Below are 9880 nucleotides of genomic sequence, written 5' to 3' on the forward strand. Positions count from 1 at the left end.
ATGACTTGATGTGTCAAGCATGCTAGCTAGTTCAGAGATGAGGTGTCTGTCATGCAAGACAGTGTGAGTTGATGTGTCAAGCATGCTAGGTAGTCAAGAGTTGATGTGTCTGTCAAGCAAGCTATCAAGTAGGTAGTCATCAGCATACAGGAGACAAGACAGACACGTGTCGGACACCTAAGACGGTCAGAGATGATGTGTCAATCCTGCAAGACAGTGTGAGTTGATGTGTCAGCCAGGCAAGCTATCAAGAAGGTAGTCATCAGCATACAGGAGACAAGACAGACACGTGTCGGACACCTAAGATGGTCAGAGATGATGTGTCAATCATGCAAGCCATCCATAAGTGAATTGTTCAGCATGCAGGAGACAGCAATGCCACGTGTTGAGCATGCAAAGGGTGGCGCCAATTGGATTGGCGCCTACCTTTAGGACTTGCACATGGTCGCCAATTTGAATGGCGCCCCCCTTAGTCAGTCCTTGAAACCAAGCATTCAGAACTAGGCTTGCATGCATGTGCCCTAGGGTGTCGCCAATTTGAATGGCGCCCCCTCCTAAATAATGTACATGGTCGCCAAATGAGGTGGAGACACCATGCAAACACAATTTTTCATGCACTCTTCCATTTGCCTATAAATTGATTCACTCCTTCACCAATTCTTTCACACCAACATTCTCACTACTTCATCTACATTTCTCACTACTTCATCTACATTACTTCTGTTACAATTTCATCTTCTACAAAATCTTCCATTTTCATCTACACTAACTCCCCAACAATATGTCTTTACTCACAATGGGCGAAGCACACAGAGGAACAGTTGCAAACATCGCAACATACGTAAGTTTTTTCTTATACTTCTTTTTTATGTTTCATCTCCACCAACCCCATTTTATTTTGAAATACCGACTTAGTCATGTGTTTCATTATTTCTATTATAGGATGTCTCAAGGTTTCGCACTAGAGTCCACGAATTTGTCCACATGGACCCGATGATTCAACCTTATGTTGAACTCGCCGGTTTTGGTCACCTTAGCAAAATTATGTCTTGGTCTATAGATAACAAATTCATTCTAGCCTTATGCGAAAGATGGAGGCCAGAGACACACACATTTTGGTTTCCAACCGGTGAGTGTACCGTGACGTTAGAAGACGTCTACATGCTTTTAGGACTACGAATAGAAGGCAAAGCCGTTAATGGTAAGACCAACTTTCCTAATTCAATTTGCATGGAGCTTTTAAACGTTGATTTGTTAGATGATAATGCTAGGGGACAAGGTATACTACTATCTCGCCTAAAGTCATATTATAATAGTTTTTATTTAGATGAGCATTCTACTGAAGAGGCTCGAATCATCAAAACTAGGTGTTACATTATGTTGTTACTAGGATCCTTTTTATTTCCCGAAGGTAGTGGTTCTAGCATGCATATTATGTACTTACCTTTACTTAGACATATAGATAGAATAGGTAGTTATAGTTGGGGATCCGCATGTCTAGCCTATCTCTATAGTTCTTTGTGCAAAAACTGCCACAAAGATACTTCTACATTTTCTGGATGTGCTGTTTTGCTACAAGCATGGGGATGGTCAAGACTACCGTCTCTAGCACCGGTCAATAGCAACCCCTTCACTTTTCCATATGCAAAAAAGTAAGTTGTTTAAATTGCTATGTCTTTACTTCCTTCCTTACAGTTTATTACCCATAACTAATTTTTTTAAACTTTTTGGTGTAGATGGTCGGCACGCGGTATGAATTACAGCAGATGTCCGAGACACTGTATTACTCAATATCGCAACCTGTTGGATCACCTTCGACCGACAGACGTAAGCAAAATAATTACATTATTTATTCATATTATGTATACTTTTTCTACATTCATTTAAATCCTATTGTCTTTAACATTTCAGTTCATTTGGCGTCCATACCTTAATATGGAACATGAGCATCAGATCAACCCTGAAGACGCAGCCGTATGGACAACATGCGCACCGATAATACGGTTCACAACAGTGGAGCTGCACAACACCGATCGTGTGAAGCTGCAGTTTGGTATGGTCCAGAATATCCCAGATCCCCCAGCTAGCCTAGGAGAATGGCATATGCGCAAAGTGAACGACCAATGGAACTTCAACCCTTGGCAAACCTTCGCAAGATCAGAGTGTCGCAAGTGGAAGCACCGTCATGACCATGTCTTAACTGACGCAGTCATGCCAAATGAGGTAAAACCAAGTCGTACTTATATGGCTTGGTATAGATCAGTTGGATTTCAATTCATCGCCGATGATATGTACCTCTACGACCCACGCCAGACAACTTACACACAAGAAGGCTCAACATCTAACCCCCAGCAACAATCTCAGTCCGGTTACTCACAACCACCTATCCAACAAACTTTCCGTTCCACAAACACACAAACATACAACCAAAACATGCCATTCACCCAACCCCAAAACCAAGAACATCCCCCATACCACCACCAACAAATGGACCATCAACCTTCGACCCAACATCGCTTTGCACCCACACCATCACCCTACCAAAGTCGCCTTACCCAAAACACTAACCGCCCCATCACCTACCGTAGCCAAGAACCCCAAACATCACGATACCAAAACATCCCACAACCATATCTCTTCCAAACACCCCAACAACCTTTCCAACCTTTCCTAGACCCATCATTGTCACCCATGTCCCCCTTCAACCGTCCTGGTCGCCCATCCATGAGTCAACCACACCCCAACTTCTCTGGCATGGGTCATGAGCTCAGCTACGCCGCTACACCATCATTGAATACTGAAGACTATGCTGAGTTGGCTGAATACCTCAACGGATCTTCTCCTGTAGGAGGTAATGACGCTCCTGGACCATCAGATGAACAAACACCGGTGCAGAATCGTCAACGTGGGTTAGGGCCAAGGGTTAGGGTAGCTAGGGGATGTGGGACCGGAGGTCGGTTAGGTGATCCCGGTCATCACCATTAGGATTCATTGTGTAAAATCCAAATTTTATTAATATCAATTTGTATTATGTCAAATTTATCTTTGTGTATTCTCCAAACATTAAGTTTCTTTCATAATTCTAAAATAAACACATTTCATAAAACAAAAATTTATAGGTCAAAAACCCTAATTCAAGGACTTGTTATTGTTATGTTGAAGGGCTTGAAGTTGGTCCCTTTTGGCAAAGTTCACATACACTTGTTTTGACAGAAACCCTAATTTTGGGTCAAGTTCGCAGATACCTAACTCACTCATTTTTAATTATTTTGAGGTGGGACCAAGTGCATTGGAAAATTTAAGATGTCTACTTCAAATGTTATGTTGGACAAAAATTCATATTCCTAAAAGAAACACATGCAATAATACAAAACATTATGACTCAGATAACAGTTATAATGTCAAAGAGTCCAAATTCAGGTGCCCATACCTTTCTCATAAAAGCTGCAAATGATGCAAACCTTTAGTCCAAATTCATTATCTTGAAAAGATATACAACTTTTATGTTGAAGGTTTTGTCATTTGAGGCTTTTATCTTTCATACTAAAGGGCTTGAAGTTGGTCCCTTTTGACAAAGTTCACATACACTTGTTTTGACAAAAACCCTAATTTTGGGTCAAGTTCGCAGATACCTAACTCACTCATTTTTAATTATTTTGAGGTGGGACCAAGTGCATTGGAAAATTTAAGATGTCTACTTCAAATGTTATGTTGGACAAAACTTCATATTCCTAAAAGAAACACATGCAATAATACAAAACATTATAGGTCAGATAACAGTTGAAAAACTCAGAAGTCCAACTTCAACTACCCATAACTTTCTCAAAAAAAATCCAAATGTTGCAAAATTTATATCCAAATTCATTGTTTTGAAAAGATCTACAACTTTCATGTTGGAAGTTTTTTCATTTGAGGCTTTTTTAAGGGAGTCGCCAATTGGATTGGCGCCCCTCTTAAAAAATACACACAGGCGCCAATTGGATTGGCTAGGGCAGGTGCCCTAGCCAATCCAATTGGCGCCTCCTTGTAATTTTTAAGAGGGGGCGCCAATCCAATTGGCGCCTCCCTATTAAAGGTGGGGTAGATTGGGAAATTTTTTGAAACTTGGGTTATTTTGGGAAATAATTTAAAAACTTGGGTTATATTAGTAAAAAATCCAGTATGAAACCATTACAAATAACGTAGGCACACCAACCAAGCAAGGGGACATGGATATTATATTGATATATTTTTTATGAGGGTCTGAGAGGATGTTCCATGAGAGATTTCTTAATGTATCATGAGGAAATTTAAAAATATCTTTAATTTTTAAAAATATTTTTTCAAACATATTTTATTTGTTTTTAAATCACATCTTAATTTAACGAATAAATTTATTTCAAAAATACATCTTTAAAAAATTTCTAAAAATATATTTTTGAAACTCAATTACCCACACAAAAGAATTGTCGGACAAATCACTACTTGTATGTTATTACAATATGAACCACACAATCCAACAACAAAGTTGTTGCAATTTTAAGGTTGATATTCACATTATGTATATTTAATGTAAGAAAAAGAAATTTAAAAAATCGGTTAAAAATATTTGAATATACATATCAAATATATATTTAAAATTTTTGTTAAAAATCTTTGAATATACATATTAAAAATCTTTGAATATACATATTAAAAATCTTTTAACAATTTTTTTAAATTTCTTTTTCTTACATTAAATATTGTGTGACTACCAACCTTAAAATTGCAACAATTTTGTTGTTGAACTGTGTGATTCATATTGTAACAACAGCATGCAACGTAGTGATTTGCTACACAATTTTTATTTTTTATTTTTATGTAATTGATTTAAGCATAAACCCTCGAGTTGAGTTGACAACGAGATCCTATACTAAATTAATTATGTTCTTATTTTTATTATTGTTTCTTTTCATATCTCAATGGATAAAATTTGAATCCTTTTTAATATTTAATTATATTTCACAAAAAGAATGTATGAAGACCGTTGTCTTTTATACTCTCAAATTAAAGATAATTAAATATGAGTAATTGTCGTACCACTAATTTGCCCCGTATTTTACAAGTTTACTTTTTTGGATGTATAAAAAGAATTTATATTTGTTTTCATTTTTAGGCCCATTTTAAAATAAAAAATATAAAAATATATTATTATTATTTATTCATGTTTTAATTTAAAAAGTAAAAAAAAGTCAATAAAAAGTCGAATGTTGACTTTTTTGGAGTGTGTTAATATTATTTTCGTATTTGTCAAATAGGTATTTTTTAATTATTAATTTTTTTATTTTATTCATTTTAAATCACAATAATAAAAAAAATAAAAAATCATAATGTACATAATCTTACCCGATTTGTCACCCTTGTTTCTAATTGGTTACAATTTGTCATCCTTGTTTCTAATTGGTCGTAATGTGTCATACTCGTTCAAAGGGTTGCAATGTATCATTTTATTTTTAATTGGCCATAATTTATCTCTTGTTTTTAATTAGTCGTAATTTGTCAATGTGACTTGTTTTCCTTTTATGCTAACCTGCAAATTAGTATAAATAGGTGTACAATTTTCACATAATAGACACAAAAAACATCTCTCTCACACACACATACACACACACATCTTGCAAAGCACGTAACTTGCAAAGCACACATGATCACATCATATCCCAAACAATCATCCTCCACTTAACAACAACACACACCATAAATAGATAAAAAGAGTGAAGAGGAAGATCCACCGACGATAGCACGAATCACTCCACCTCATAGATCCTCCATGGAGTTTTGTGTTTCGAAGGAAATTGAAAGAAGAAAATGGTGTATGTATGTTTGGAGAAGAAGATGATAATGATTCTCTCTCTGCGTTCATGTTTGTTTATTAGTATTTCCTTTTCTTTTTCTGTTTATAATTTTGGTTTACTTTTTTTTTTTCATTTTTATTTATTTTGTAAATATCATTTTGGTTTATTTTAAAAGTTTAATTAAGGTTGTCTAACCTTGGGCCAATTGGACCCTATAACATCCTCCATTTACTCTTCACACGCCTCTATTTGGGGTGTGTGGAGAGTTTTGGGCCATTTATATCCTAATTCCCTTTTATTCTCACCACCCCAATTCCTTTGACTCCCCTTGGATTTATTTACTTTATTTGTTTTATTTATTTTATTTAAATTCAATTTATTTTATTTTGTTTAATTTTCTTAGTTATTTAGTCTTATTTTATTTAAATCCAAATATTATATTCATTTAATCATTTATAAAATACCAAAAAAAGAATAAAAATAACGCAAATATAAAAAATCCAAAAACAGTTCAATTTCTTTCTAATTAAACTTCCCACTTAAAATACTTTAATCAATATGGAAGGAATGGGTGAATGCATATTCATCTGTTTTTTTCGAATAATCGAGGGCTTAACGTACGCTTCGTCTGCACGAACATTTTCCTTCCACAAACAATTTTCACAACAAATCTAGAATTAAAAGAGGAATGGATAAATACACATTCATTCGTTCCTCGAACAATCGAAGGCTTATCGCACGCTTTGCCCGAATAAGTTATTCATCCTCCACACTTAAAATCAATCTCAACTCATCAAATTATCTTTTCGCCCTCGTGAAACTAAAACAAACTTTTCATAAAAAGAATAGTCTTTGACTCATTTCAACGCGAGCATACAACCAAATGTTTAACCGCTCGAATGCGACTTCAACATTATTCACTAAAAATAACCAACACACAAACATTTTACACAGGGCATGTTTTGGGTGACTTGAATTAATTAATTTCATGGTTACATTGGATTGTTGAATGTTAATAATTGATTTAGAAAAATTATTTAATTGTTATAATTAAATTAATAATGCTTTTTGTGTTGTTATGTGATTACCGAAAGATGATGCTTTGTATGCATAGATTTGGTTGTATATGGTGTAGGAATAATTGAGTTATATGATGCCTTTATGTGAATATGCATAATTATTGTCATGGTGGTGGTAATTCGAAGGGAGGACTATGTAGTTGTATGCTAGTTATGTTGTGATGTTGTTTATGGAACACTGCACGACTAATTGTTGTGATCATTATGTTTTCACAATTACTTGATAAAATTGTTGTGTTGTTTGAAATTTAATTTTGTTGAGATAAATTATTAGCATGTTTGTGTTGTACCGTTGATTGATAACGTGTATTTTATGATTTTGGTGGGATGTAATCCATAGAGGGGATTACTTGAGTTGTCAATCCATTTATGTTAGGATCAAAGAAGGGTCTTAGCTCATTGAATTAATGATATGATAATGCATCATAAGAGTTGTGTCAAGAGGCATGTCTGCTAGTTCAGAGAGATGACTAGTGGCTTGCCCCAAGATCAAAAGAGGAGGCTCGGAACTCAGAAGATGGGGCTCATGGGTTCAGAAGAGGGGACCCGGTTCCAGAGAGAATCGAATATTAAGTTGGTACCACATGCATATGGATATAGGTTCATAGTCGAGTTGCATTGCATAATGAGTTATATGCATAATTATTGAGTTGTGATTGATTGATTAGTTAGGGTGTAAGATTTTAATGAGATAAATTGTGAATGAGATTGTGTAGAGGATGATGTGTTATTATCCCACCTTGCAGTACATGTATGTTATTATTGAATGTGATTTCTCACCCTTCTATTTGAATTTTTCCTTTACATGGGGATTGGCAGATACTCAAGAGTAGAGACGTACTTATGAGTGGAAGCCAACTCCTGGAGCTATTTCCTTTAGTTTCGTTGTTTTACTTTTGGTTATGCTTTGATATGTAGCACAGGGGAGCAATTTCTTTATTTTATGTTTAAATTTCTAAGACAATTTATCCTCTCATAATTTATGTTTTAGTGTGATAAGCATTTGGAGAAGACTTATGAGTCGATGCTTTATAATTATCATATAAGATTTAAACTGGTGTGATTTAATTTAGTATTTTCGTTGCGATGATACCCTAAGTGTAAGTGAGCATGCGATGATAGGTGTTGCATGTTTATTTAAATTAAGTCTTACATGATCAGCAGGTGTGTGTTTCCAGATGTGTAAATCCATATGTGTGAATGTTTTGAAAAATATCGAATTTAATTATATTTACGCGTTGGGGAAATATCATGTTACATTAGTGGTATCAGAGCATGTCAGTCCGTTCAGCCAGACTTTTTCAATGTTGTTTATTCCATAGTACACGACATGTGTGTGAAACACTATCGGTACTCGTTTGCTTTCCTTACCGCTTGTCTGTAGGAGCGGGATTAAAATAAGTGGGGGATAAGATTCTCCTCCTCTAAGTTATTTCGGGTGCGGAGGATTTGTTTAACGTGCCTCATATCGATTGGGAGCCATATAGGGGGTCGTATCCGACTCTATTTGCTTAAGGAAATTTTCGATGGCGAAAATTCTTTAATTGGGAGAGTCAGAACACCCAAGCTTTTATTAAATTATTTTAGTTAAGTTATTTGTGAATTCTTTGTGATTTCTATGTATTTTATTTAATTAACGCGTGTGAATAATTAAATAAATAAGAGGGAATGAGTGTATGTCTTATAGACAGAGGTGCAGATAATAACTTGTGACTTATTGGAGTCGATATAGATATTTAGAATCTTAATAATTCCAATAAAAAGAATTTTAATTGAATAGATAAATAAGTATGATGGGGTGAGTCACCTTGTAGTAGGGCGTGGAGAATAATTAGAGAAAAATAGAAAAACTTAAAAATACTTTATTAATTAAAATAATGTTTTAATTTTATTATTTAAATAATAGTATTTTAACTATTAAATTAAATAATGTGAGTAGTAACATTTTTAGTGAATTTAATTATTTTGTTATTAGAGATGAAATAATAAGAATATAATAATTAAATATAGGAAATAAAAGAGGAAGAGAATTGTTGGGTTTTCGTGAGTAAGTGAGGATAGAAAGATAAATCCAAAATTTAAGAATTTTGTTATTATAAAAAGAAAATTAGGGAGTTAAAGTGTTTTTGACCATATGCGAATTGGAAAAGTAAAATACCTAAGACAAAGAGAAGAGCAAAAGGAGAGCTAGCATAGAAGGAGAGAAGAACCAAGAATAGAACCAACCATTGCTGCTAGGAGAACAAGGTAAGGGGAGAGAATAACTTTTAATAGAGCTTATGTATGAGGATAGGGTAGATGAGTCCTTAACCTCCAATAGGGCATTGGGTTATTCATGAAATTTTCAGTTTCTATAATATTATGATGTTGATTGGTTGAATTGATGTTTATTTTTTTGCGTATAATTTGGTATGTGATTACTTTTTTGAAATTGTTAATATTTTTCACCACTGTCGAAGGTTTGAAGCATTTTGGTTAATATGTTTTTGAGAAAATTGAGAATTATAAGTGTTAAATTATTATTTTAATCATTAGATAATAGTAGTACGTCGAATTCTGAGATCATGGCATTTTACGGAATCGAAATCGGAGGTTTGAAAGAGCTTCTATCGAAATCGAAACGTAGAATAGTAATTTATGGGTATTTACCCATGGATTCTGGGACTTTGTGACGAACTGGCCGTGGGAAAAAACTCAGTTTTGGGTGACGTCCGTCAAGCCTCATGACTTCCACTATGCCTAACAAAAAATATCATAACTTGAGATTGTGACTCCGTTGGGATGCGGTTCAAAGCGTTGGAAGGCTAATGCGTAATAATATCTCATGGTGATGCCTTAAGAGGATGAATATGCACTTAAGGATGTGAATATACTATTTTTTTAAGGTGTAATGTCGGTGGTTGTGTTTCTAGCGTTGAGTTGGATTATATGTTTTGTGTTGTCGTGCAATTCATGTTAACTGCTACTTGATTAATTGACTTGTGTGAT

At 34.6% G+C, this 9880-nt stretch overlaps 1 protein-coding gene across 1 annotated transcript; it reads left to right on the forward strand.

Annotated features, from left to right (window-relative positions):
• Positions 1 to 606: 606 nt before the first annotated feature.
• On the forward strand, positions 607 to 9564 carry LOC127130716 (protein MAIN-LIKE 2-like). Its single transcript, XM_051059684.1, has 4 exons — positions 607 to 1652; positions 1737 to 1827; positions 1912 to 2368; positions 9428 to 9564. The coding sequence occupies exons 1-4, from the start codon at positions 985 to 987 to the stop codon at positions 9562 to 9564; spliced, it is 1353 nt and encodes a 450-aa protein (XP_050915641.1). The 5' UTR covers positions 607 to 984.
• The last annotated feature ends 316 nt before the right edge of the window (positions 9565 to 9880 follow it).

The sequence above is a fragment of the Lathyrus oleraceus genome, chromosome 3, assembly GCF_024323335.1.
Source record: "Lathyrus oleraceus cultivar Zhongwan6 chromosome 3, CAAS_Psat_ZW6_1.0, whole genome shotgun sequence".
NCBI lineage: Eukaryota > Viridiplantae > Streptophyta > Magnoliopsida > Fabales > Fabaceae > Lathyrus > Lathyrus oleraceus.

What these genes read in the sequence shown, in the direction of transcription:
- LOC127130716 (XM_051059684.1), top strand. Translation starts at nt 985, where the DNA reads ATGGACCCGATGATTCAACCTTATGTTGAACTCGCCGGTTTTGGTCAC. An exon ending in ATCACCTTCGACCGACAGAC is followed by an intron (nt 1,828 to 1,911) that starts GTAAGCAAAATA and finishes TTAACATTTCAG; the next exon opens with TTCATTTGGCGTCCATACCT. An exon ending in CCAGCAACAATCTCAGTCCG is followed by an intron (nt 2,369 to 9,427) that starts GTTACTCACAAC and finishes TTTAATCATTAG; the next exon opens with ATAATAGTAGTACGTCGAAT.